The 27,459-nt window shown below is 57.6% G+C and overlaps 3 protein-coding genes across 4 annotated transcripts in view; 1 reads left to right on the top strand and 2 right to left on the bottom strand.

Annotated features, from left to right (window-relative positions):
- Positions 1 to 13,772, top strand: part of TMPRSS9 (transmembrane serine protease 9) — a 62,884-nt gene extending 49,112 nt beyond the window's left edge. Inside the window, 12 exon segments of the mRNA XM_017874905.1 lie at positions 1,332 to 1,365; positions 2,383 to 2,579; positions 2,581 to 2,699; positions 4,367 to 4,538; positions 5,249 to 5,520; positions 6,983 to 7,119; positions 9,862 to 10,261; positions 11,807 to 11,975; positions 12,694 to 12,709; positions 12,712 to 12,958; positions 13,048 to 13,196; positions 13,716 to 13,772. Of these exon segments, the coding sequence (XP_017730394.1) occupies positions 1,332 to 1,365; positions 2,383 to 2,579; positions 2,581 to 2,699; positions 4,367 to 4,538; positions 5,249 to 5,520; positions 6,983 to 7,119; positions 9,862 to 10,261; positions 11,807 to 11,975; positions 12,694 to 12,709; positions 12,712 to 12,958; positions 13,048 to 13,196; positions 13,716 to 13,772 (1,969 nt within the window).
- Positions 13,773 to 14,264: 492 nt separating this feature from the next.
- On the bottom strand, positions 14,265 to 15,604 carry TIMM13 (translocase of inner mitochondrial membrane 13). Its single transcript, XM_017874900.1, has 3 exons — positions 15,115 to 15,604; positions 14,957 to 15,025; positions 14,265 to 14,747 (listed from the first exon to the last, which is right to left on the bottom strand). Exons 1-3 carry the CDS (start codon positions 15,232 to 15,234, stop codon positions 14,649 to 14,651), a joined length of 288 nt encoding a protein of 95 aa, XP_017730389.1. The 5' UTR covers positions 15,235 to 15,604; the 3' UTR covers positions 14,265 to 14,648.
- A 241-nt stretch (positions 15,605 to 15,845) lies between these two features.
- The window catches only part of LMNB2 (lamin B2), a 23,330-nt gene continuing 11,716 nt past the window's right edge, over positions 15,846 to 27,459 (bottom strand). The window contains exons 3-12 of one of the 2 annotated variants that reach the window (XM_017874897.1): positions 25,099 to 25,255; positions 24,887 to 25,012; positions 21,495 to 21,665; positions 21,287 to 21,412; positions 20,794 to 21,014; positions 20,322 to 20,604; positions 20,067 to 20,174; positions 19,448 to 19,567; positions 19,215 to 19,325; positions 15,846 to 18,622 (exon numbers count right to left, since the gene is read on the bottom strand). In XM_017874897.1, the coding sequence (XP_017730386.1) occupies positions 18,581 to 18,622; positions 19,215 to 19,325; positions 19,448 to 19,567; positions 20,067 to 20,174; positions 20,322 to 20,604; positions 20,794 to 21,014; positions 21,287 to 21,412; positions 21,495 to 21,665; positions 24,887 to 25,012; positions 25,099 to 25,255 (1,465 nt within the window). In that variant the 3' untranslated portion in view covers positions 15,846 to 18,580. Of the gene's footprint in view, positions 18,623 to 19,214; positions 19,326 to 19,447; positions 19,568 to 20,066; positions 20,175 to 20,321; positions 20,605 to 20,793; positions 21,015 to 21,286; positions 21,413 to 21,494; positions 21,666 to 23,542; positions 23,900 to 24,886; positions 25,013 to 25,098; positions 25,256 to 27,459 lie in introns of those variants that run through there. The other variant, XM_017874898.1, reaches the window with a different exon arrangement.

A 27,459-nucleotide genomic window follows, 5' to 3' on the forward strand; every position in this document is an offset into this window, starting at 1 on the left:
CTGTCTCAAAAAAAAAAAAAAAAAGAAAGAAAAGAAAATCGGGCCACTCAAAGCTGCCTCTGTTGTTTACCTGGAACCTTCTTTTTTTTTCTTTTTTTTTTAGATGGAGTCTTGCTCTGTCGCCCAGGCTGTAGTGCAGTGGCATGATCTCAGCTCACTGCAACTTCTGCCTCCCAGGTTCAAGCGAGTCTCCTGCCTCAGCCTCCAGAGTAGCTGTGATTATAGGTGTGCGCCACCACACCTAGCTAATTTTTGTATTTTTAATTAATTAAGACAGTGTCTTGCTCTGTCACCCAGGCTGGAGTGCAGTGGCACCATCTTGGCTCACTGCAACCTCCACCTGCCAGGTTCAAGCGATTCTCATGCCTCAGCCTCCCAAATAGCTGGGATCACAGGTGCCTACCACCACACCTGGCTAATTTTTGTATTTTTAGTAAAGACAGGGTTTCGCCATGTTGGCCAGACTGGTCTCAAAATCCTGGCTTCAGGTGATCTGCCCACCTCATCCTCCTAAAGTGCTGGGATTAGAGGTGTGAGCCACCACGCCCAGCCGACAATTACAATTTTTGTTTTCAATGTATCTCATTGTTCTTTCTTCTTTCAGCCACTTGGTCTTGTTTTGCAGTGTTCTGTTCTTGTTTCATGGACACCATTTCTTCTTTTTCTCTGAGGATCGTAATTTAATCCCAGTTATGGTTCTTCTATATTCTATGTTTGTGATTAACTGTATTTCAGGCAAACATAAGTTATTCTGTTGTAACTGAGTGTCTTTATTTCATGGAGATTGGAATCCCTCAAATGGTGCTTAAGAATGAAAGGCCGAGTGCAGTGGCTCACACCTGTAATCCCAGTACTTTGGGAGGTTGAGGCACCCAGGTCTCTTGAGGCCAGGAGTTTGAAACCAGTCAGGGCAACATAGCAAAACTCTGTCTCTACAAAACAAAACAAAATTAGCCGGATTTGGTGGTGCATGCTTGTAGTCCCAGCTACTTGAGAGGCTGAGGTGGGAGGATTATGTGAGCCTGGGAGGTGGAGGCTGCAGTGAGCCAAGATCACAGCACTGCACTCCAGCCTGAGTGACAGAGTGAGACTCCATCTTAAAAAAGAAGAAATGGAAAATTTAAAAATGTCACTCAATTCTTGATGTGATCTCATATTTGCTATTCACTTTCTCTTGGTGGGGGACATTAACACCTTGTGTTCTTGGATTCTCTGTCCCCTTTCAAGGGACCAAAGACCTCCTGGTCTCATTGATCCTTTGTGGCTGCCCAAATCCCTTTTCTACCCCAACCAACCCAGGTCCTCTTGAGAAAGCTTTCTCTGTTGTCCAGCTTCCGCACACGGGCTGGGCTGCCACTTCCCTCTGTCGGCCTCTCGTCATGCTTCATGGCTTCAGTCCACCACCAGGATCTCCCCTGCCTAAGTTTTTAGCATGGTTGTGGATTCCTGTCTTTTTTGTGTATACCTTTGCTCTTGTTTCTAAGGGCTGGTGGGTGAGGAAAAGATAGGGAGACACTGCTACACGTGCTTAGATGGCCATACTGAAACCAGAAGCTGGAGAAAATGATAGGAATAAGAGAGGGCTCGTCTTTAAGAATGTAAGAGTCGGCCGGGCCCAGTGGCTCACCTGTAATGCCAGCACTTTGGGAGGCCGAGGTGGGCAGATCACTTGAGGTCAGGAGTTCAAGACCATCCTGGCCAACATGGTGAAACCCCGTCTCTACTAAAAATACAAAAAAAAAAAAAATCCCAGCTACTTAGGAGGCTGAGGCAGGAGAATCACTTGAACTTGGGAGGCGGAGGTTGCCGTGAGCTGAGATCGTGCCACTGCACTCCAGCCTGGGCAACAGAGCAAAACTTCTGTCTCAGAAACAAAAACAAAAAAAAAACACACACAGAATGTAAAAGTCAGGGTGAGCTGGATATGGGAAGGTAAAAAATGGTGAGGCCACATGAGTGAGAGCAGATGAAGCAATGTTTCATTGGGAGCAATGCTGCAGCTACCAGTGAGATATCTGGAGGCACCCGCATGGCAGTCATACTGTCAGCCTAAGCAACTGGTGACATTATCAAAGATCTACTGGGTTAAGAAGAGGAGGGGATGTTACTTATTTGGGTCATGTTCCAGATGTAGGACTGAAAGACATCTTGGAGATCCTATAGTCCAACTGTCTTGGGTGGTGGTGGTGGTTTTTTTTTCCTTCCTCCACAGAAGAGGAAAACAGGTTCTGAGATGTGAATGATCAGCCCACAAGTGCTCTGTGAGCTCGGGTGGAGAGGTGTCCTGGCAGTCCCAGCTCAGAGCTCCTTCTTGGGCCTCGCAGCCCTGGCATTTGGACTGGCTGCTGCCGACCCATCCTGAGGGTGTGTTTGGTTTCCTAGGGCGACTCAGGAGGACCCCTGGTCTGCGAGGAGCCCCCTGGCCGGTTCTTTCTGGCCGGCATCGTGAGCTGGGGAATTGGGTGTGCAGAAGCTCGGCGTCCGGGGGTCTATGCCCGAGTCACCAAGCTACGTGACTGGATCCTGGAGGCCACCACCAGAGCCAGCATGCCTCTGGCCCCCACGGTGGCTCCTGCCCCGCCGCCCCAGCACGGCCTGGCCCACCAGTCGTGAGAGCCCTGGGGTCAACACCCCCACCAAATCCACGCAGGCCCCCAGCACTGTGCCTCTTGACTGGGTCACCGTTCCTAAGCTACAAGGTATTTTCAGGGCAGAAAGGTAGAAGATGATGTACGCGCCTATCTTGATTTAGGGAGAATTGATATCATCATAGTATTTTCATAATTTTGGGTCTTCCTGTTCAAGGAAAGGTCACGTGTATCCATTTATTCCCATCTTCTGTTGCGTGTACCCTCATGGTATCTTTCTGTCCATAGGTCTTGCCCATGTCTTGCTAACTATGGCGATCTATCAATGGAATACTTTTTTATTTTTTTTGAGAGTCTCACTCTGTCACCGAGGCTGGAGTGCAGTGGCATGATCTTGGCTCATTGCAAGCTTCACCTCCCGGGTTCAAGCGATTCTCCTGCCTCATCCTCCCGAGTAGCTGGGATTATAGGCATGCAACACCACACCCAGCTAATTTTTGTATTTTTAGTAGAGATGGGGTTTCCGCATGTTGGTCAGGCTGGCCTCGAAGTCCTGACTTCACGATCCGCCCACCTCAGCCTCCCAAAGTGCTGGGATGACAGGCGTGAGCCACCGCGCCCGGCCTGGGATACTTCCTATTGTATTTACAAATAGCTTGTACCCAGACAACTTGTAGGATTGGCTGGGTGCGGTGGCTCATGCCTGTCATTGCAGCACTTTGGGAGACTGAGGCGGGAGGATCGCTTGAGGTCAGGAGTTCAAGACCAGCCTGGCCAACATGGTGAAACCCTACTAATTTTTTGTCTCTACTAAAAATTAGCTGGGCGTGGTGGAGGACACCTGTAATCCCATCTACTCAGGAGGCTGAGGCAGGAGAATCGCTTGAAGCCAGGAAGCTGCGGTTGCAGTGAGCCGACATGGCGCCACTGCACTCCAGCCCGGGTGATAAGAGCACAACTCCATCTCAAAAAAAAAAAAGAAAAAAGAAAACTTGTAGGACTGTATCTGTTTCCAAAACCTGTCAGTTGCTTTCACACACACACACACACACACACACATTTTTTTTTCTTCTGAGACAGAGTTTCACTCTTGTCGCCCAGGCTGGAGTGTAGTGGTGCGATCTCGGCTCACTGCAACTTCCACCTCCCGGTTCAAGTGATTCTCCTGCCTCAGCCCCCTGAATAGCTGGGATTACAGGCGTGCATCACCATGCTCGGCTAATTTTTGTACTTTTAGTAGAGTCAGGGTTTTGCCATGTTGGCCAGGCTGGTCTCGAACTCCTGACCTCAGGTGATCTGCCTGCCTTGGCCTCCCAAAGTGCTGGAATTACAGGTGTGAGCCACTGCGCCCGGCCATGCTTCATTTCAGTTCACCTACACCCCATACTCTGTTCCGAAACCCCATAGCAATCGTACCCCTTCCTTTTCTGAGCTGCCCCATGGTCTCCTGGAGTGCAGCCCTGTCTTTGCAAGGAGCCCCTAAACCCGGCGTTGTGGGCTGCGGGCCTGTGGCGGGGTCTGTTGCGGGGGGTCCTCAGGCTGACTGGGCTGCTGCTGTTTTCTTAACTTCCGTCCCCCAGGCTAGGCCACGAACTTGCTGCAAGACCTTGGGCAAACTATGGACACCTCGAAGCCTCCACGGCTTCCTCTGTGGAATGGGTGGGATTGCGGCCCCTTTAGGGCCTGGCTGCAGTTGGTGTCCTGGGACCCTGCCCAGCCCCATGCTCCCATCCGAGCAGGCCAAGATCCCCAGACCTGGTCCTGTGTCCCCCTTCCAGAATGTGGGGCCAGGCCTGCAATGGAGAAGCCCACCCGGGTCGTGGGCGGGTTCGGAGCTGCCTCCGGGGAGGTGCCCTGGCAGGTCAGCCTGAAGGAAGGGTCCCGGCACTTCTGTGGAGCGACTGTGGTGGGGGACCGCTGGCTGCTGTCTGCCGCCCACTGCTTCAACCAGTAAGCCCCGCCTCTTCCAGGAAGGCTGCCCGGTTTCCCCTCCTCACCAGCCCCTCCCTGTCAGAAACCATCCTGCTGGGGCTGCCTCATGGTGCCCCCCCACCCCTCGCTCCACCCTGGGGAGCAGCCCTTCCTCTCCTGAGGGCAGCTGAGAGACAGGAGGGAGCCGGTGCCCAGGCTTCTGAGGACAAACAGGGCCTAACCAGGGGAGGGGAAGAGGGTTCCTTCCCCACTGCTTGCTACCCAGGCAGCATTTATCTTGGAGATTCCCAGGCACAGTGGCCCACATCCGTGGTCCCAGCTACTCAGGAGGGTGAGGCAGGAGAATTGCTTGAGCCCAGGAGGTCGAGGCTGCAGTGAGCCTGATGGTACCACTGCACTCCATCTGGGGCAGCAGAGCGAGACCCTGTCTCAACAAAAAGACTCATAAAGCTGTAGGGGGTTGGGAGGGCTCTGGCACAGGTGTAGAAAATGAAGCCTGAGGGTCCCCTGACTTGCCCAAGGTCCCCCAACTCGGGATCCTTTTCAGGAGGAGCCTGGCAGCCCCTCTTCCCCTGGTCCTCCTCCATGGAGCCGAGGGTCAGAGGAATGGTCCTGGGGCCCAGGCAGCCCTGTGTGGCTTTCCGGGGGAGTGCATCAGCCCTGTCCGTCCCCCAAGAAGGCGGGCATGTGCTGAAGGGAGGGCACGTCTGAGGGCCCTGTCTCCACAGCACGAAGGTGGAGCAGGTTCGGGCCCACCTGGGCACTGCATCCCTCCTGGGCCTGGGCGGGAGCCCGGTGAAGATCGGGCTGCGACAGGTGGTGCTACACCCCCTCTACAATCCTGGCATCCTGGACTTCGACCTGGCTGTCCTGGAGCTGGCCAGACCCCTGGCCTTCAACAAATACATCCAGCCTGTCTGCCTGCCCCTGGCCATCCACAAGTTCCCCGTGGGCCGGAAGTGCATGATCTCCGGATGGGGAAATATGCAGGAAGGAAATGGTGAGTCCTGCCCCGATCGAGGGGAATGGTGGATTTACTCTCCAGGGCCTGGCCTGGGGAGGACCAGGATGGGCATCTCTTACCTGGACCTTAAACCAATTCCATGGCACAGGGACCTCTGTGGCTGATTCCTTTGTCTTTAGTCCCACTGCCCACACACCACTCACCTCCCCATTCCATCTGGGGGCAAAATCTGGCCTTTGCCTGTTTGTATAAATAAAGTTTTATTGGAACAAGGGCCACGTTCTCGCATCAACAGACTGTCTATGGCTGCTTTCCTGCAATAGCAGCAGAGTTAAATACTTGTGACAGAGACTGGCCTTTAAAGTCGAACTTATTTATTTATTTATTTATTTATTTATTTATTTATTTATTTTCGAGATGGAGTCTCGCTCTGTCTCCCGGGCTGGAGTGCAGTGGCTGGATCTCAGCTCACTGCAAGCTCCTCCTCCTGGGTTCATGCCATTCTCCTGCCTCAGCCTCCCGAGTAGCTGGGACTACAGGCGCCCGCCACCTCGCCCGGCTAGTTTTTTGTATTTTTTAGTAGAGACGGGGTTTCACCGTGTTAGCCAGGATGGTCTTGATCTCCTGACCTTGTGATCTGCCCGTCTTGGCCTCCCAAAGTGCTGGGATTACAGGCGTGAGCCACCGCGCCCGGCCCTAAAGCTGAACATATTTAAATTCTCGGGCCATTTATAGAAAACGTTTGCTGGCAGCCACACGCGGTGGCTCACACCTGTAATCCCAGCACTTGGGGAGGCTTCAGCCAGTGGATCTCTTGCAGTCAGAAGTTTAAGACCAGCCTGGCCAACAGGGCAAAACCCCGTCTCTACTAAAAAAAATACAAAAATTGGCTGGGTGCGGTGGCTCACGCCTATAATCCCAGCATTTTGGGAGGCCGAGACGGGCGGATCACTTGAGGCCAGGAGTTCGAGACCAGCCTGCCAAACATGGTGAAAGCCCATCTCTACTAAAAATACAAAAATTAGCCCGGTGTGGTGGCGCGCGCCTGTAATCCCAGCTACTCGGGAGGCTGAGGCAGGAGAATCACTTGAACCCGGGAGACGGAGGTTGCGGCGAGCTGAGATCATGCCATTGCACTCCAGCCTGGGCAAAAAGAGTGAAACTCCGTCTCAAAAAAAAAAAAAAACAAAAACAAAAAAAAACTTCCCACCCCAACAGTTAATGCTTCCCTTGACCTCAGAATGGCCTCCTGCACATTACCCAGGTGCTAGGGCGGCAGCCCCATGGGGACAGGGGGGAGACTTTTGCGCTCTGAGTGAGGAATCCGAGGCCCACCTCCTTCTCACTTTGTGGCTTTGTATGATACCTGCAACTCTGAGCCCTGGTTTCTTCGTCTGTGGGGTGGGGATGCTGCATCTCGGCACTGTTAGAGGACCCGAACTGGAGCTGCTCTGAGGATCACTCTGCAAGTGGCCTTTCTGGGCTCTTTCCCTGGTAGCCACCAAGCCCGAGCTCCTGCAGAAAGCGTCCGTGGGCATCATAGACCAGAAGACCTGTAGCACGCTCTACAACTTCTCCCTCACAGACCGCATGATCTGCGCCGGCTTCCTGGAAGGCAAAGTTGACTCCTGCCAGGTAAGCATTCAAAGGGGGAAACCGGGCAGTATTTACATGACACGCCCACACCAGTTCACCTGGCAGTTCTGTGTGTGCAGACCTAGATGTCTTCCCTTCCTTTCCTTCCCTCCCTTTCCTTCTCTCTCTTTCTCTCTCTCTGACGGAGTCTTGCTCTGTCATCCAGGCTGGAGTGCAGTGGCACGATCTTGGCTTACTGCAACCTCCGCCTCCCGGGTTCAAGCGATTCTCGTGCCTCAGCCTCCCGAGTAGCTGGGATTACAAGCATGTGCCACCATATTTTTGTATTTTTAGTAGAGACGGGGTTTCACCATGTTGGCCAGGATGATCTCAATCTCCTGACCTCATGATCCGACTGCCTGGGCCTCCCAAAGTGCTGGGATGACAGGCGTGAGCCACATACCCAGCCTAGATTTCTTTTTTTTTATTTTTTGAGATGGAGTCTTGCTCTGTTGCCCAGGCTGGAGTATAGTGGCATGATCTTGGCTCACTGCAACCTCTGCCTCCTGGGTTCAAGTGATTCTCCTGCCTCAGCCTCCCGAGTAGCTGGGACTACAGGCATGTGCCTCCACACCCGGCTAATTTTTGTATTTTTAGTAGAGACAGGGTTTCACCATGTTGGCCAGGCTGGTCTTGAACTCCTGACTTCAGGTGATCCGCCTGCCTCGGCCTCTCAAACTGCTAGGATTGCAGGACTGAGCCACTGCGCCCAGCCATAGCCACCATGCTCAGATTTCTGAAGGGCTCAACCGTGCACGCAAAGACAGAGGTTAATTTTCAGGCTCGGTGCAGTGGCTCATGCCTGTAATTCCAGTGCTTCAGGAGGCTGAGGTAGGATCAGTTGAGGCCAGGACTGCAAAACCAGTCTGGGTGACATAGTGAGACCCCATCTCTACAAAAATAAAAAAAAAATTGTCAGGCAGAGTGGCAGGTGCCTGTGGTCCCAGCTCCTTGGGCAGCTGAAGTGGGAGGATCTCTTGAGCCCAGGTGTTCTAGGCTGCAGCAAACTGTGATCACACCACTGCCCTCCATCCTGGGTGACACAGCAACACCCCATCTCAAAAAACAGACAGGCAGGTGCAGTGGCTCCTGCCTGTAATCCCAGCACTTTGGGAGGCACAAGTAGACAGATGACCTGAGGGTAGGCAGTTCAGGACTGGCCTGGCCAACATGGCGAAACTCCATCTCTACTAAAAAAATACAAAAATTAGCCAGGAAGGGTGGTGGGTGCCTGTAATTCCAGCTGCTCGGGAGGCTGAGGCAGACAGTATTGCTTGAGCCCAGGAGGCGGAGGTCACAGTGAGCCGAGATCATGCCACTGCACTCCAGCCTGGGCAACAGAGCGAGACTTCGCCTAAAAAAAAAAAAAAAAAAAAGGCATCAGATTTCAAAAGTAACTCTCAAGGTTAGATGCCACTATTACTAATCAATACAAAATACCAATGACAGTGTAAATGCCCATTCGTAGGCAGTAGTTAAAAGAAAGGTGGTAAATAACCTGATGGAAACCTACCCAGCCCAAGTTCTCAAACAAGACTCCTGAGTTCAAATCCTGCTTCAGTTGCTGTGTGACCCCAGGCAAGTGCCTCAACCGCTCTGGGCCTCTGATCCTCATACGTAAAGTGAGAAACGTTAACAATGCCTGTCTTCTAGGAGTGTTGTGAGATCAGTGTCTTGCATAGTCTTTTCTTCCTATGTATTCATTATATTGTATTATTATTTTTGTGTGTGTGTGAGATGGAGTCTCACTCTGTCTCCCAGGCTGGAGTGCAGTGGCCGGATCTCAGCTCACTGCAAGCTCCACCTCCCGGGTTTATGCCATTCTCCTGCCTCAGCCTCCCGAGTAGCTGGGACTACAGGCGACCGCCACCGCGCCCGGCTAATTTTTCATATTTTTTAGTAGAGACGGGGTTTCACTGTGTTAGCCAGGATGGTCTCGATCTCCTGACCTCGTGATCCACCCGTCTCGGCCTCTCAAAGTGCTGGGATTACAGGCTTGAGCCACCGCGCCCGGCCTGTATTCTACTTTTTAATCATACTCTCTATATAATCATACTCTATTTAAAAATACTCTCTATATCAATAAGCAATTCATAATAGCTTTTTATATTGAAAAGAATGTTGAGGCCAGGCCAGGTGGCTCACATCTGTAATCCCAGCACTTTGGGAGGCCGAGGCAGGCGAATCACCTGAGGTCAGGAGTTGGAGACCAGCCTGGCCAAGATGGTGAAACCCTGTCTCTACTAAAAATACAAAAATTGGCTGGGCGTGGTGGCAGGTGCCTGTAGTTTCAGCTACTCGGGAGGCTGAGGCAGGAGAATTGCTTGAACTCAGGAGGTGGAGGTTGCAGTGAGCCAAGATCGCGCCACTGCACTGCAGCCTGGGCAAGAGAGCATGACTCTGTCTCAAAAAAAAAAAAGGAAATAAGCCTGGCAGCTAATGATCAGGGGCTACTGCTAGGTGGTAGGACTATTGGTGGCTGTTATTATTTTAGAGTTTTCTGCATTGTTTTACTGCCCCCAAACAAAAGCAAGAATGATGGAAACTCAGAGAGGGTAAGTGACTCACTCCAGGTCACACAGCCAGGCATGGGGCTGCAGCCAGGTCTCCAGACCCACGCTGTGCCCTCTGCCCCCCTGCCCTCGATGGGGCCCACCCACTGTGGGAACGCAGGAGGGTATAGCAGTGCCGGGAAGAGAGGGTCCCTGGAGGACCAACCAGTGCTCTTTCCTTCCTTTCTAGGGTGACTCTGGGGGGCCCCTGGCCTGCGAGGAGGCCCCCGGCGTGTTTTATCTGGCAGGGATCGTGAGCTGGGGTATTGGCTGTGCTCAGGTTAAAAAGCCGGGCGTCTACACACGCATCACCAGGCTAAAGGACTGGATCCTGGAGATCATGTCCTCCCAGCCCCTTCCCGTGTCTCTGCCCTCGACCACAAGGACGCTGGCCACCACCAGCCATCCCCCCAGGACGACAGCTAGCCTCACAGTCCCGGGGGCCACACCCAGCAGACCCACCCCTGGGGCCGCCAGCAGGGTGACGGGCCAACCTGCCAACTCAGCCTTATCTGCCATGAGCACCACTGCTAGGGGACAGATGCCATTTCCAGATGCCCTGGAGGCCACCACGCACTCCCAGCTACCAGGTACCGGGAGAGGCGGAGGGACCCCTGGGAGTGGAGGGTACCATGTTAATCAGCTCGGGCTGCCAAACAAAACATAACATCCTCTCTGGCCTGGCGCAGTAGCTCACGCCTATAATCCCAGCACTTTGGGAGGCCAAGGTGGGTGGATCGCCTGAGGTCAGGAGTTCCAGATCAGCCTGGCCAACGTAGTGAAATCCCATCTCTACCAAAAAAAAAAAAAATTAGGTGGGCGTGGTGGCGGGCGCCTGTAATCCCAGCTACTCGGGAGGCTGAGGCAGGAGAATCGCTTGAACCCAGGAGGCAGAGGTTGCAGTAAGCCGAGATGGTGCCATTGCACTCCAACCTGGGTGACAGAGTGAGACTTCCATCTCAATAATAATAATAAAAGACCAGGTGTGATGGTGCACACCTGTGGTTCCAGCTACTGGGGAGGCTGAGACAGGAGAATTATTTGAGCTCAGGAAGCAGAGGCTGCCGTGAGCTGAGATCACGCCATTATACTCCAGCCTGGGTGACACAGCCTGTCTCTAAAAAAATTAAAATGAAAGCAGGGGCTTTGATGGTTCACAGCTGTGCCATGTCCTTGGGTGAGTGTTTCTTGTGAACCTGGCAGCTGCCCTCATGTGGGTCTGTCCCCGCAGCCTGGGGGCTGTCACTTTCTCAGTCTGAGCTGATTTTTCCTTTTTCAATAGCTATGGCCTGGGAGCTCTTAACCTTGGGCCCAAAAGAGGTGGAGAAGCCCCGCCTTGAAATACAGGCGGGTTCTGTGTGGAGGCAGTTGGCCCAAGGACAGGGGCTGCGGCTGCTGTCAGATTCTCCAAGGCCACCTAGTCTTGGGTCAGGGCCAGATGGTGCCCCGGCTGGTTCGGAACTGGCACTTCCCCTTGCCGACCTTGGTATCTGCTGCAGGTGGCACAGGGGGAAAGGGGCACCCAGGGAAGCCAGCTGGGTGGTGACAGAGGGCGGGGAGGGGGGCTTGCCCCTGAGGAGGAAAATGGAAAACGGCCCTCTGGAGACAGCAGGTGGGTACGGGTCCCCTCCATGGGTGGTAACGGGGTCCCTGAAGCCCCCGGCAACCACCCCATGTATTCTTTCTACAGCTGTGTTCTGAGGAAGGCCTTTGCACTTGGCACCGTCTGGGGAGGGCTCGGAGGCCATCAGGGATCCAGGCAGAGTGCCAAGGCAGGGCTGGGGCCTCTGGGTCAGGGCCCTGGTGTGTGCAAAGGCCTTGGGGTGGGAGGGACTCCTGGAGGACGGAGATGTGGGAGGCTGCCATGAGAGGGGCTTTTGGCCTGGCCCCGGGCAGGGGGGAAGGTATGGTCCCAAAGCTGAAGTCACAGGAGACAAATGCATTTCCAATGTTATTTGAGAAAAGCCCAAAGACCAAGCAGCAGGCCCGGTGTCCTTTCCTGCCGAGTTTTCCTGGGGCAGGTCCGCCCTCGCATCCGGGGCTCCCAGGGGGATTCACGGAGGGGCGGCGCCCTGGGGGGCTTCGTGGAGGAGGCGCCCTGGTCCACCTGCCCATGCGCCTGGCTCCCCCCGCAGACTGCGGCCTGGCGCCAGCGGTGCTCAGCAGGATTGTGGGCGGCAGCGCAGCGGGCCGCGGGGAGTGGCCGTGGCAGGTGAGCCTGTGGCTGCGGCGCCGGGAACACCGCTGCGGGGCGGTGCTGGTGGCAGAGAGGTGGCTGCTGTCGGCGGCGCACTGCTTCGACGTGTGAGTCCCAAACGCTCCAAATGCCCCTGCATGTGTCTGTAGCTCACACGGAACCGAACTGCTGCCTGAAAACGCACCGTGACCCCCTCCTTTGCCGGAGTGCCCTCCCCGACCCCGGGGTCCCACTGCCCCAGGCTGCTCCTCCCAACCCCCCCATCCCCACTCCCTGCAGTCCTCCCCCCTGCCACCCACCCACCCCTCAGCCTTGGACCACCCTGGGATTTGTTCCTACCCCGGCAGTCCCCACCAAACCCGGGGGCTGCAGCCTCCCAGCTCCAGGCCAAGTCCCACGGGGACACTGGGTCACTTGCTTTCCCCAGCCCTCAGCCCCTGGCACTTATGCTCCAGCCCCCCCCAAAGCCCACCCCAGTAGAAGCTGTCCTCCCCAGGGGCCCAAGCCCTGGAGGGCTAGGGGCTACGGTATTCCAGAGGGAACAGCCGACCTCCGGGCCCTGCGGGGGCTCGAGGTCAGAAGGTGGGGGGCGTGGGGGCGGACGCCTCATGGGGCACAGTCTTTCAGAGCGCTAGTATTAGGTGTGATGACTGCAGTTCTTGGTGCTGTGTCGGTCCTTGTGGGAGGACGATTGAGCCCATTCCCAGACTGGCAGCCAGAGACCAAGTGGTCCAAGAACTTCTGTGGTCGCCCCCTGTGGACACCGCAGGGGCCGGGGTGGGGGCGCGGGGGCTCTGGCCGACGCCTGTCCTCGCGCGCCCTCAGCTACGGGGACCCCAAGCCAGTGGGCGGACCTGCCTAGGCAACGCGTTCCTGAGGCGGCGCGGAGGGGCGCTGGAGCGCTGGCGCGCCATCTACAAGCACCCGTTCTACAATTCTACACGCTGGACTACGACGTGGCGCTGCTGGAGCTGGCGGGGCGGCTGCGCCGCAGCCGCCTGGTGCGCCCCATCTGCCTGCCCGCGCCCCTGCCGCGCCGCCAGGACGGTGCGCGCGCGTGATCACCGGTTGGGGCTCGTGCGCGAAGGAGGTAGGTGCGGCCCGGGCGGAGGTGGTGCGGGTGCGAGGGCAGGCAGCCGGACGGTGTCCCCACCATGCCCCATCTCGCTCGATCCGCAGGCTCCGATGCCGCGGGCAGCTGTCAGAAGGGCGGCCGTGCGCGCTCCTCAGCGAGCAGACTTGCCGCCGCTTGGCTACCCGGGTGCAGATCAGCAGCCGGCATGCTGTGGTTGCGGGCCTTCCCGCAGGGCGGCGTGGACAGCTGCTCGGTGAGCCCGCGCCCGGCCCGGGCGACCAGGGCAGGTCTGCCCAGCCGCCGGGAGGAGGGTTCCCGCCACGAGCCCACCATCCGTGCAGTACTTCTCCAGAGGATCAGGTCAGGGGGGACTTTTTGGCTCTGGAGGAATTTCCACTGCCACAACCGTTTATTGACCCACTGCATCCCACCCCTTGGTGCCTCAGACGAGCAGAGCAGCAGAGGCTGCCAGCGGGAGGCCCCATTCCACTCCGGGACCACGTGGCGGTGTCCCATAGAATGTCTGCCACCTTTGCATGAGCCGCATTTTTCCAGCAGTGAAAGTGCACTCCAAGGGAAGCCACTTCACTACGGTCACCCCTACAGGGGCAGTGACCCAAGGGCGGGAGGGATAACGGGGACTTGAACCCCACTTCTCTCCTCCAACAAGGTGACGTCGGGGGACCCCTGGCCTCAATGGACCCTCGCGACCGATGGGTGGCTAACTGGGGTCACGCCAGCTGGGGCTAGGCTGCGCCGGCCCCACTTCCAGGTGTCTGGATACCCGAGTGGCAGCTGTGAGAGCCTGGAGAGAACAGACACCAAGTGACCGCACGTGATCGCCCAGTGGCCGGGACTCTAGGCGAAAGCAGCAACGGAGCAGCACGCAGAAACCCCACCGCACGGACCCTACCCAAGGACGGGAGTTGGTGCGTGTTTGGGGGGGCTGTGAGGTCATGGATGGCATTTGTTGGTAGCACCCTTTGTTCCAATAAACACAGCTCCTCCACCCTGGCTCACTGGTCAGTATCCTCAGTGTCACTGCGAGACCACTCTGGCCTGGCGCTCCAACAGGACCCGGGTGGAGGAGAGAGGGGGTCAAGCAAGCCGTCGACAAGAGGAGGGCTGTCCCCCTTAGCTTTGGGGCAGGGGTGGCGGCAACAAAGCATCCTCGTGATCTCAGCAGCCCGGTGCACTTAAGGGGAAAGATGGACTTCTCCAGAGCAGGAGAGGCTGAGACCCTCCGAACTGGGGTTCCAGGAAAGCGGCGTCAACTCTGTCGCCCCAGAGATCTTAAGCGGAGGGACAATAAAGAGTTCTCTCTCCGCCCTCCACGCAATTTATTTGCCCGGTGACAGCTCCGGTGGGGTCTGACCACCTCCACCTCCAAACTCTAGACAAGAGTTCTCCGCCCAGAAAATATGAGGCTGACCTGGGCCCACTAGGGGAAGACCCCAAAGGCCTGAAGGAGGTGCCACTGGGCTGCCAGCACTTTGGGAAGGCACAGGGCCCCCCCACCCCCGATATCCAAGCTGCACTGGCTGGCAGGGGGCAAGGTGGGGGGGTGGCGAGGACACAGTCCCGTCTGTCCCAGCACCGGTGCCACCCCGCTAAGCCTCGAGCAGGCAGTACGCACATGCGGGCCCCGCCTCTCAGACCACGTTTATGGAAATGAACGGGGCGGGGCGGCCCGCGGGCTCGCCAGTCACATGTTGGCTCGTTCCCGCTGCAGCCGCGAGTTGTAGGCGCGGGACACGGTGTTCCAGGCGTCCATGTAGCGGTCCATGCACATGGCGATGCACTTCTGCGGGACCGGAGGGGCGCACGGCTCAGCTCCGGACCTCGCGCCCCCAGGGACCTCCCACACCCCGGATCCAGGCCGCCCGGGCTGCTGAGTGCACGCGTGCGGTAGCCTCTCCGCCGCGCCGCCTCTTTAGTCTGCGCACGCGCAGACACCTCCCCCCTCGAATCTAGATCCTCGCGACCCTTGCCCCGAACCTCCGCGGGTCTCACCTGCTCAGAGTTGTCCAGGGAGCCCCCAGGTTTCCCGATACACTTCCGGAAACACTTGTCCGTCATCCTCTGTGGAGACACGCGAGGCTTCAGCTGCGACGTCCGCCCCCAGGGGTGGCCCTGTCGCCCCCAGCGCCCGTCCCCGGCCAGCCCCGCACCTGCAGCAGCTCCTGCGCGTTGGCCACGGCGATCTGCACCTTCACCTGCTCCATTATGAGCCCTGGGTCCAGCTTTCCGCTGCTGGAGCCCCCGAAATCGGAGCCGAAGCCGCCCTCCATGGCTCCGCAAAGTCAACCGGACCGAGGCCGCGTGCGCCGACCCGTAGCTGCGCCGGAAGCGGGCCGCCCGGGACACCACGGGAAACGGAGTCTACGTGGGCGGGGACGGAAGACTACAACTCCCACAAGACCGCGCGCGCCCGGGCCTTTCCAGGTCGTGCGGGGGGCCCTCTGCTCACGCGCAGGCCTGGAGCTGCCGTTACCTACAGAAGCCACCCGTGGTTGCGACTCTGCGGGAAGGCGGCCGACTTCGCCCGGGGAGTGGGGTGCAACTGCGTGCGGCCGAAGCCGAGCACTTTGTAGACAGGATCTGTCTCCGCCTCGTCCCCAGAGGCCTGCCGCGCATGCGCACGAGGCACCCGGCGCGCCTATATGACGTGCTGCTGCCGGGGCGGAGCCCGGTCGCATCACATGACGAAGAGTCCACTGGTGCTACAGCGTCGGAGGCTCACTAGAAAAAAACGGGCAGGGTCCCATGCATCGCCTGGGACTTGTCTATACTCGCCAGTCACCTTTTCCTTGAGGGTGGAGGGGTTTTAGACATCCGCTTCATTGGGGACAGAGGCCCCGGCTCGAGCTTCCCCGCGCAGGAATAAACTCGAGGCAGAACCTAAAATCAAAATGTTTATTGGAGTGTTGTACAAAAGTTTCCAGTCATAAAATGTATATTACAAATCATTGGAAAAAAAAAAAAAAAAAAGAACAACACATTTGGCATGCATCTTCTTAAAAACCGAATCTCGGAAATGAAAGTCCATGCCAGCCCCAAGGCTACAGCCCAGCTCCGTTTGCAGGTTGTGCTGTGACGCTCGCTGGACGCGGGGCTTGGAAGACGCTGCAGGCGGCGACGCCCCAGGACCGAGTTCCTGGGATCTTTAACAAAGAACTGCCGCGTGCAGGCCTCAGACCAACCCCAGCCAAAGCCGCTGGCATGAGGACAGGTGCATGATCGGATTCTGGGTCAGCCCGCAGGCCTCCTGGGCTCAGCGGGGCAGGCTTCCGCGTTAACCTTGGGCTGTGCACCCCAGAACCCGCGTTGGTCCAGCAGCCGTGGGCCTCCCCCCAGGGCTGGGCGGCGTCTGATGCTTCGCAGGGAGGGCGCTAGGCTTGGAGTCACACGGCATGGGCTTACAACAGAGGGATGGGTTCGCATCGTTCTAAGCGGCACACAGCTAAGCGTATTTGGGGACAAATGCAAATTGTTTCCCAGGCCATAAATAACTTTTAAAACTTTGATTTTCTTAGTGTTTCCAAAGACTCAATTCTCAATGAATCTCCAATCACCCACAGGCTGCACAGTCCACACCTCTCACCACTCCCTTCAGCTAAGGGCACCCGCAGTCCTAGGACCACCCCCCGCTCCACCCAAGGCAAATGTAGGGTGGGGGGTTCTGTGGACCTGGGGCGTGCTATGTTCAGGACAGGGCTGGGCAGCGTCTGGACACCAGGACCTGCGGGTTTTGGGGGGGACTTTGTCCCTGAGCCCAGCCTGTGAGGCTGTCAGCAAATTACAGACCAACTCCAGGATACAGCTTTGCTCCCCCAGGCCCAAAATACATAGGATGTGGCTGAGACCACTGCATACTCCCCACAGGACAAGACTACTAAGACCCACCCCCAGAACACTCGCTGGCACGAAGCCTGGCCACTCGGGTCCAGGTGATTCCTGCCATGAAGGTGGGGAAGAGGAGAGTCTGTTGCCAGCACTCCCACTTCCAGCGGCTGGCAGAGGGTATCCCTGGGGCGGGCAAAGCTCCCTACCAGCCGCCTGACTGGGAGCACAGCGTGGTAGCCTGTCGGGCCCCTCCAGGAGGAAATGCTTTGGTAAGACACGCCCCCCTTGATCCACCTGGGACAGGGACTTCTGAGAGCAAGGACAGCGAGCGGGGGCTACACGGAGCAGCGGGTGTTTCTGCTTTGTCGGCCGCTGGCTACTTCCCGGCCTGGGGCTGGGGCCCCCCATTCCTTCCTCCCACAGGCAAGTCTCCAGGGAGGCGGGATGCACAGTGACAGGGGAGCGGTGCTGCCCCCACCCTGCAGTGAACGCCAAGGCCTGGAGACGGCGCGTGCCCATGGCTCAGTTTTGGTGTCTTTAAGACTCGAGCTGCACTTTCTGAAGGAGGCTTTGCTGTCGGAGTGACCCCCAGTCCCACACCACCCCGGGGAGGAGAGTCAGCCTGTCCTCAGGGCCCTGGCGTGAGCTCCTGACCTGCGTACTGACCAATGTAAAAAAATAAATATCCATTAAAAAAATAACTTCTGTGTATCTATGAGGGAGAGTGTAAACGGTGAGCTATTGCCAAAGTGGGTGCCAGGCGTTGGGAAGCTGGACTGAGGGGCCTGGGGGCGTCGTGATAGGAGTCAGGTGGCCTTGGCCTATCGGAGAAACATGGCTTCAGCGAGAAAATCACAGATGAAAGCTACATATGGAGAGATGCATGTGTATATCTAGGCGCAGGGCAGACGGAGCCGGAACCCGGGAGGGGCTCCGCGGCGCTCTCCTCCAGGGAGTCCACATGGTGGCGTTCCCTGCAGACAGCTGTTCTGAAACTCACAGCCTCTGCCTCCGAGGCAACCAGCTGTGTCCCCTCCCTGCTTATCGTGACAGGTCTTACAACGGGACTGTCCTCATTCTTCCTTCCCCGGGTCTTCCCCTCCCCTGCCCTGCTGGCCCTGCAGAGTCAGGAACTGACCTGAGGGAAAACTCCCCCAAATAAAGTCAACGGTCCAAGAAACCCAGCCGGTGGGCTGGCAGAACGGGAATCTGGAAGCCCAGGCAGCAGAGCGAAAACCCACCCTGGGGGCCACGCCATCCCCACGCGGGTCCACACCCTCTGCGTGGCTGCCTGGAGTTCCTGCTGTCAGAAGCTGGGCAGCCAGAATGCAGGCTTGGCCCCCGGCCCCACCAGGTCAACGCCTGGATTCTGAATTTGGTTTTGTAGAAAGCCTTCAAAAAACCCACCACCATTGAATTCCTACGCAGTTTCCGCGCTCTCTGCATCAGGGCCGTCTCCTATCCCCTCTCTAGCCTCGCCGGCCCTCCTCCCTCCAAGCCCGAGCATCTTCTAAACCTCGGGGTCCTTGCCCTGGGCTTCCAATTTGACCAAATGGTGAGATGGGGAGAGGGGTGGGATTGAAAAGTCTCCGGGGCAGCGGTGAGGTGGCAGCGAAGTGAGGCTGGAGGATACCCGCTGGGAGGGAAGGCTGGGGAAGACCCACCCACACGTTCTGGCAGTTTGCTTAGAAATTCTCTAGAAATGTATCAAGAACTAAAGAAAGCCAATGATATAAAAATAGTTTTCAGTGGCTCTGGGTAAAGAAAGGTGTGTGGATGAGGAGTGTGGGTTCACATCACGTAGCAGCCTCTCGAGGTGGTCCTCGGGTCCCCCTGCAGGAAGGAAGGAAGGAAGGACGGCCATGATCAGGGCCAGCCTGGAGGCGGCCGGCAGGTAGATGGCTGCCCCCACCTCCCCACCAGGGAGGGGCTGAGTGACAGCAGTGTCTACTTCTAGAGCCTTCCATTCCACTTCCACTTCCCCATGAGCCTGCCTGTGAGGACACGTTCTGTTTTGGGTTCCAAAACTATCATAGGAATCTTGCGATACGTGCATTTCACGCAGTGTGGCTTCGGCACTCATCTTCTCCCCAAAAGCCAATATTGAAGGGACCTGTGTCTTTGACTGAGGAAGCCTGGTTGACCAGAGAGCATCTGGGAGCTGTTCAACACCCACCTCTCAGGGGACCCCCTGGCCAGCTACCCTGAGGTCTGTGATGTCGCAAATCCACATGACGGGCACGACCCAGGAGGCAAGAACAGGTCTCTGCCGTGCCCGTAACAGCCAAGGCTGGCTTCACCCTGAACCACGGCAGCCAGATGGAGCTCCCGCCTGGGATGCGGCAAGCACACGTGTGTGTGCGTACAGGAGCTCACTCCGCCCCAGAGGCTGCCCCCCAGCCACAAGTGGGCACAGGGGTCCTACCTGTTGGTGGAAAAGATCCTCCTCGCCGAACTCCGCTTCTTCCTCCTCTTCCTCCCCATTCTCATTCTCGCGCACCACCGAGGACTGCTTCACAGTCCTCATGGCCACTTCCTGCGCGGGACAGGACACGGCAGCGCGTCCAGGGATCAGGCCCAGAGCTGCCGTGGCCGCCCCGAGGGTCCTCAGGCCCTGCCCAGGACTCTAGCCGAGCACCCCCCAAGCTGGGCACCTACCTCGCCATCCGCGTTAACCAGGACGGTGCGGAAGCTCTCGCCCGTTCCCCAGCTGCTCTGGCCCTTCCACACCAGCGTCGAGGGGGGGCTGTGGGCCACCCCGGCACCAGCGGCCCACACCTGGGGACCCAGGAACAATGGCCCCGTCAGGGTCCCCTCTGGTTCCAGGGACGTGGGTCAGCCACTGGCTCCTACCGCACAGCCCCCTTCAATGCCCTTCCATGCCCTGGGCATTCAGTCCTTCCAGCCCGATGCAGGCTTATTCAGGGCGATGGCCCCCAGGATACAGAAGAGACCAGGCTTCTCTTGGCAAGCAGGGCTGAGCTGGGATCTGACGCCCACCAGGCTCCACGGCTCATGCCCCGACTGTTACACTTCACGGGGATGCCTGCCAGCCCCAACAGCCTGGACTCAGACCCAGGGCACACAGCTCAGGCTCTAGGGAGGCCCAGTGGGGTGACACCGGCACATGGAGGTTCTATGACTGCGGCAGCTGCTCTTAGACGGTGCCTGGTGCCACCACCATCCCTACCCCCTACCGAGTCCTGCTCCTCCAGCCCCCTGGCCCCACCTCACATCCCATCCGTGGCCACCCTCGCCCTCCTGCCCCACCACCTACCGTGACCATCTGGCCGGCGCGCAGGACGTACTTGGGGGTGAACTTGTAGGCGATCTCCTCCCCCTCCAAGATCTGCCTCTTAATTCTCCAGTTCCCCAGAGACTGATCCTGGAAGACACGGCGCACACCTGACCCTCAGCCACCAGGACTGGGACACCGCCCTGATCGCCCTGGCTGGCGGCCCCGTCACCCTGACCCTGGTCACCCCCATCAGCTGCGTCAACCCGTTACCCCTGTCCCAGTCATTCCGGTCACCTTGTCAGAGTTGTTCTTGAGCTGCACAAACTTGCCCTCCAAGTCGATCTCCTCGATGCTGACACTGCCCGAGGCCGAGGCCTGCTGGGCCAGGTGGAAGCCGCCACTGCCACCCGTGCCCGTGCCCAGGACGCTTGGGCCGCTGCCCAAGGGCTCCTCCACCTCCAGCCTCTTCCGCTTACTGCGGCCCAGGCGCCCGGCGGCCGACGTGCTGCTGCCGCTGCTGCTCGAGGTGGCTCGTGAGACGGTGACGCGTGAGGATGGGCTTGGGGACAGCTTCAGCCTGTGGGGAAGGCAAGAAGGGCGGGACTGGTGGTGGCAGCCCCAGACAGCCCAGGGCACGCAGAGTGGCGGCCGCGGCCCAGCCCCACCTCCACCCCTGCCCAGCACTCCCAGCAGCCCCGTCTCGCCTCTCCTCCTACCCCGCCCCTACTTCTTGCCCCGCACTCCCAAGCCTCCTGGCCTGCCGCACCTCTCCTCCTCGCCCTCCAGGAGCTTCCGGTAGGCGTTGATCTCCATGTCCAGGGCCAGCTTCACGTCCAGCAGCTCCTGGTATTCGGCCAGCTGCTGCTGCATCACCTCCCGCATCTCCGTCATCTCCTGCTCCTTGGCGTCCAGCATCTTCCGGAACTTGTCCCGCTCCCCGGCCATGGCCTCCTCCAGCTCCCGGATGCGATCCTCAGCGGCGCTGGCCTGCGGAGGGGGCAGGCGGTGAAGGTCAGGGCAGCCCCTGGGTCACAAGGCCCGGGTGATCCTGGGACTGCGGGAGACGGGCCCTCACCGCAGACTGGGGCAGAGACCAGGCCTGGGCATGGGGCGCACGGGACGGGAGGGAAAGGGCATCTCTGGGCGCCCCGAGGGCTCCATCCACTGCCAAGAGGTCAGAGCCCCGCGCCCCGCACATCCGGGACAGGGCCCAGAGGTCGGGCCAGGGGGACGGCGGGCGGTTGCGCTGTGCTCGTCACCTGCTTCTGGAGGCCAGAGAGCTGGTAGCTGAGGGACTCCAGGCGCATGCGGGCCTCCTTCAGCTCCTCGCGAGCCGCACTGGCCGCCTTGTCGTTCTGGTCGGAGCTCAGCTTGGCGCTGTCCAGCTATGGGGAGATGGGCAGGTGAGCGCAGGCGCGGGGTGGGGGTCCCACTGGCCACCCCTGCCCACCCGCCCGCCGGCCACACCTTGGCCTGGTAGGTCTGCTCCAGTTCCAGCTTGTAGAGCCGCACTTGCTCGTCGTGCTGGCTCCGCAGCTCCTCCAGCGCCTGTGCCATCTTGAAGTCATACTCCTGCTGCCGGCTGCTGTCCACCTCCACCAGACGCCGCTCGTGCCGCCGCCGCGTCTCCCGCACCTCCTGTGGACCGAGGCTTCATGACCCTCCGGTCCCGCCTGGGCCCCAAGCACCAGGCCCAAGGGAGGGCTCCAAAATGCGCCAAGAGGAACCTCCAGGCAATTCCTGGCTCCTTGTGCACAAGTTACAAACCAATACACGTGCAGGTGAGAGGCGACCCAGGGGCCATCCACGTGCTAGAACGTGACTCAGCCATGAAAAGGAGTGAGGCTCTGACACCGCCAGGCATGAATGCACCTTGAGGACGTCACACTCAGCGAGAGAAGGCCAGACACAAAAGGCCACCATGTGTGATCCCATTTCCATGAAATGTCCAGGACAGGCCCATCCACAGAGACAGGGAGGGGATGGGTGGGTACCGGGGCTGGGAGTGACTGCTGATGGGGGGGGGGTTCTTTTTGGGTGATGGAATGTTCTAGAATTAGAGGTGGTGGTTGCACAACCCTGTGGAGATCCTGCCAATGCTGAACTGTACACTTTAAAAAGGTGGACTTAAAATAGCCGGGTGTTGTGGCGGGCGCCTGTAGTCCCAGCTACTCGGGAGGCTGAGACAAGAGAATCGCTTGAACTTGGGAGGTTGCAGTGAGCCAAGTTTGCACCACTGCACTCCAACCTGGGCAACAGAGGGACACCGTGTCTCTCAAAAAAAAAAAAAAAAAAAAAAAATGACTCTCTCATAAAAGTCATTATTGAAGAAAGCGGGCCAGGCGTGGTGGCTCACACCTGTAATCCCAGCACTTTGGGAGTCTGAGGTAGGCGGATCACCTGAGGTCAGGAGTTTCAGACCGGCCTGGCCAATACGGAGAAACCCCATGTCTACTAAAAATACAAAACAGCCAGGTGTGGTAGCGGGCGCCTGTAATCCCAGCTACTCTAGAGGCTGAAGGAAGAGAATTACTTGAACCCTGGAGGTGGAGGTTGCAGTGAGCTGAGATCATGCCACTGCACTTCAGCCTGGGCGACAAAGTGAGACTCCATCTCAAAACAAACAAAAAACAAAACAAAGAAAGTGAATTACCGATGTTCCCACCTCAGGGCCCAAATTACAGGGGGGCAACAGACCCGGCCCTGACAGTGATGGGATGCCCGGGCCACAAGGCAGGGGAGCCACAGGGCAGTTGTCTCGACATAGGGCGGGGTCACACCAGGGCAGAGGCACCAACTGGAGCTCACATGGCTCTCAGGAAGGAAATGGCCCCTTCCTCCTCTTCCCAGTTCCCCCCACTCCGGGACAGAAACCATGTCACTTATCACCACGGGACTGGTTTATAAAAACAGCAGAGGCCGGGAGCAGTGGCTCACGCCTGTAATCCCAGCACTTCGGGAGGCCGACGCAGGTGGATCACAAGGTCAGGAGTTCAAGACCAGCTGACAAACATGGTGAAACCCCGTCTCTACTAAAAATACAAAAATTAGCTGGGTGTGGTGATGCGCACCTATAATCCCAGCTACTCAGGAGGCTGAGGCAGGAGAATCGCTTGAACCCAGGAGGCAGAGGTTGCAGTGAGCTGAGATGGTGCCACCGTACTCCAGCCTGGGTGACAGAGCAAGACTCCGTCTCAAAAAAAAAAAAGAAAAAAAAAAGCTGGGTGTGGTGGCGCGCACCTACAATCCCAGCTACTCTATAATCCTAGCTACTTGGGAGGGTGAGCCCAGCGTGAGCAAAAGCAAGACTCCATCTCAAAACAAACAAACAATAAAACAGGAGAAATGCTTCTGAAGGAAGTTGGCTACATTTGCAGTCAGCGAGGCGGGTGGCCCGGCCAAGCAGAGCTCTGCGAGCTGCGCACCCACCTCCACAGCCACCCTCCCGCCTCCACGGCTGCCCTCCCAGGACTCCGCACCCTGTGGGCTGCACAGGCCTGCGTCAGGCTCCCTACCGCAGCTCCCTGTGAGGGCTCCGCGGGGCTCTCTTCCCAGCCCCTGCACAGCCTTCGTGGGTCTCTTCCCAGGTGCCCTGTGGGCTCTACCTGGGGCGTGTTCCTGCGCCCCCGCACAGAAGCCCTCATGAGTCTCTTCACGGGCTCTCTCACAGGTTCCTCCATAGACCCCCTCACAACTGCCCTGGCGGCCTCCCTTCTGGCTCCTGTGGGGGCCCTCGCACGCTCTGGGCCTGGCCGGAGCGGGGCACGGCTCCTGAGCAGCCTGGACATCCCTCCACCAGCAGTCAGCAGCTCTCCCTGGGCAGTGAGTGTGGGCCCGGCCAGCCGTGGCATTCCACCCTGCACTGTGACATCACAATTGGTTCTGAAGGACACAGGCCGACGACGCCTTCTCTCCCCACTCCCCTCTGAGTCTCTCCCCACTCCCCTCTCTGAGCCCCTGGAGGCAGAGGCCCCAGGAAGGAGGCTGGGTGGGGAGTGCGGGCCCCACCCTCACTTTGGACAAGGAGGCCCTGTGGGAGGCTGGACAGTGGCCCCCAGAAGATGCACCTGACGCCTGCCTCACGGTCTAGCAGTTAGGATCCCAGGCAGCTGGGGTTCTGTTCTCAGGGTGGGAACACCAAGCTTTTAGAAAGGCAAGAAATCAAAGTAGACCTTTCTTGACACTGAAGAGATGTGTTTTGGCTGGGCGCGGTGACTCACGCCGGGAATCCCAGCACTTTGGGAGGCCGAGGCGGATGAATCACCTGAGGTCAGGAGTTCGAGACCAGCCTGGCCAAGCTGGTGAAACCCCGTCTCTACTAAAAATACAAAAATTACCTGGGCATGGTGGTGCACACCTGTAATCCAGCTACTTGGGAGGCTGAGGCAGGAGAATTGCTTGAACCTGGGAGGCGGAGGTTGCAGTGAGCCAAGATCGGTTGGAGTGAGACCATGCACTCCAGCATGGGTGACAGAGCGAAACTCCGTCTCAAAAAAAAAAAAAAAAAAATGTGCCCACCTCCCCATCCACAGCAGCTGTGAATAGACCTTATTTGGAAATGGGGTCTCTGCAGATGACATTAGGTCACTCTGGATGATCCAGGCAGGCCCAAGTCCAATGACAAGTGTCCTTGCAGGACAGAGTATGGACACAGAGGGGAGGCAGCGTGGGAAGACAGAGGCAGGCACTGGGGAGACGCAGTCGAAGCCAAGGGTGCCCTGAGAGGCAGGAAGGAGCTTCCCTGGAGCCGTGGGAGGGACCCCGGCCACACGGTGCCCTCAGGCTTCCACCCTCCACAGCTGTGAGGGTGGACTTTGCGCTTCTGCTGTGCCAGGCTGGAGGCCAGGCTGCTTACTCACCTCCTCGAACACACTCTTCCGGAAGTCCAGCTCCTCCTGCAGGCTCTGGCAGCGGTTCTCCAGGTCCACACGCATCAGCGTCTCCTTCTCCAGCTGCTTTTTGGCCACTGCATGACCGTCCTCGGCCTGGGAGGCACAGGACAGCGAGCCGGTGTGACAACGTGTCTGCTGAAAATGCCCTGCTGGGGCGTCCCGCAGCCCCTGGCACCTACCTTGGCCAGCTGGGCCCGCAGCTCGGCCACGTCACTCTCCAGGCCGCGCTTGTCGCTGAGGGCAGCTGCCAGCTCCACCTCGCTCCGGTGGAACAGGGACTCCAGGTCCTTCACGCGGCCCTGGGCCACCGTGAGCTCTCCCTCCCTCTTCTTGGCGCTGAAAGTCAAGAGGGCAAGTGAGCGGGGAGGGGCAAGGTCCATGGGGCCACAGGGAGCACCTCAGGGGGCGTCAGGCAAGCCCAAGGACAAGGTCACCGGGGTTTCCGAGCCCCAGACCTTACCGTCCCGCAGACGACGCAGCCGCGCGCACCCAGGCAAAAGCACACGTGCCCTCATCATCTGCCCTGCACTGTCAGGAGTCCAGCAAGTGACAGGCAGCAGCGCTTGGACCACCCTGGAGGCGTGGGCTTTTCCAGCCTCTCCTGCCCGTTCTGGACCCAGGAGGACCACTTGGGGAGAAATTAATGCATCCTCTATTAATGTTACAAAGGAAGACCTTGGCCTTTGAAGAGCCGGCCTTGTTTGTAAACTTAAGCTGTCTGAAGCAGGCTTACCTGGTCTTCCACTAAACCAAATTAGCTCCAACATTAGATATTTGAGATAGCAAATACTCAGGCTTTTTAAACACACAAATACTACCACTGTGGATTTTAGGCTCTTAAGCTTTCTTTTTTTTTTAAGAGACAGGGGTTCACTTGTTTGCACAGGCTGGTCTTGAACTCCTGGCCTCAAGGAATCCTCCTGTCTCAGCCTCCCAAAGTGCTGGGATTACAGGTGCGAGCCACCCCTCCCCGCAGGGAACTAACTATATCCTCCTAAGCAACAGTGAGGACCCCCACGGTTTCTCAGCGTCACAACTGCTGACATTTGGGGTGGTCCTGGGCACTGCAGGGTGCTGAGCCCTGTCCCTGGCCTCCACCCACTTCAGACCAGGAGCCTCTCGCTGCCCAGTTTTGATAACCACAAATGTCCCCAGGAATCACCCAGTGACCCCTGGGGACAGAATCACCCCAGGATGGGGACAACTGGGTGTATCTGGAATAACACAGCAAAGGCTGCTGGCTGGACATTAAAAGAACGTCCACATCCAGGCGGCTCGAGCCCGTGGCCAGAGGTCAGAAGTGACAGGGGTCTCTCCCACCCAGCAGAATGCACTCCCGACTCTCCCTAGAGCCTTTCTGTTTTTTTTTGAGTTGGAGTTTCGCTCTTATTGCCCAGGCTGGAGTGCAGTGGTGTAATCTCAGCTCACTGCAAACTCCGCCCCCCCAGGTTCAAACGATTCTCCTGCCTCAGCCTCCCAAGGAGCTGGGATTACAGGCATGAGCCACCAGGCTCGGTTAATTTTATATTTTTAGTAGAGATGGGGTTTCTCCATGTTGGCCAGGCTGGTCTCGAACTCCTGACCTCAGGTGATCTACCCGCCTCGGCCTCCCAAAGTGCTGGGATTACAGGCGTGAGCCACCGTGCCCAGCCCCCCAGTGCCCTTCAAAAGACCACTTAGGCATTTGCCCAAGAACTGAAAGTGACCACCTGTCTAACTGTATCTCCATCAACAACTGTATTTATCTATATTATCTATGTCCATATATATCAATCTACAGAGAGCTTTATCTTTCTTTCTTTCTTTCTTTCTTTTTTATTTTTTTGAGATGGAGTTTCACTCTTGTTGGCCAGGCTGGAGTGCAATGGCACAATCTTGGCACACCCCAACCTCCGCCTCCTGGGTTCAAGCGATTCTTCTGCCTCAGCCTCCCAAGTAGCTGAGATTACAGGCATGCGCCAGCACGCCCAGCTAATTTTGTATTTTTAGTAGAGACAGGGTTTCTCCATGTTGGTCAGGTTGGTCTTGAACTCCTGACCTCAGGTGATCCACCTGCCTTGGCCTCCCAAAGTGCTGGGATTACAGGCGTGAGCCACCACGCCCGGCCTTACAAATAGCTATATCTATCTATTGCTCTATCTATCAGTGTCTATCCATCTATCCATCTACCCATCATCCATCCATCCATCCACTCATCCATCTCTCCATCCACCAATCATTCATTCATCCATCTACTCATCCATCCATCATCTATCCATCCATCCATCCATCATCTACCCACTCATCCATCTACTCATCCATCCATCATCTATCCATCCATCATCCACCCATCCATCTCTCCATCCACCAATCATCCATTCATCCATCTACTCATCCATCCATCATCTATCCATCCATCCATCATCCACCCATCCATCTCTCCATCCACCAATCATCCATCTACTCATCCATCCATCATCTATCCATCATCTCCATCCATCCATCCATCATCTACCCACTCATCCATCTACTCATCCATCCATCATCTATCCATCATCTCT

Source organism: Rhinopithecus bieti, unplaced genomic scaffold, assembly GCF_001698545.2.
Source record: "Rhinopithecus bieti isolate Rb0 unplaced genomic scaffold, ASM169854v2 scaffold_9769, whole genome shotgun sequence".
In the NCBI taxonomy this organism is placed as follows: Eukaryota; Metazoa; Chordata; class Mammalia; order Primates; family Cercopithecidae; genus Rhinopithecus; species Rhinopithecus bieti.

Coding starts and splice junctions, on each gene's coding strand:
- TIMM13 (XM_017874900.1), bottom strand. CDS start 15,234: ATGGAGGGCGGCTTCGGCTCCGATTTCGGGGGCTCCAGCAGCGGAAAG. Junction 15,026..15,114: donor ACGCGCAGGAGCTGCTGCAG/GTGCGGGGCTGG, acceptor GTGTCTCCACAG/AGGATGACGGACAAGTGTTT. Junction 14,748..14,956: donor CCCTGGACAACTCTGAGCAG/GTGAGACCCGCG, acceptor CCGGTCCCGCAG/AAGTGCATCGCCATGTGCAT.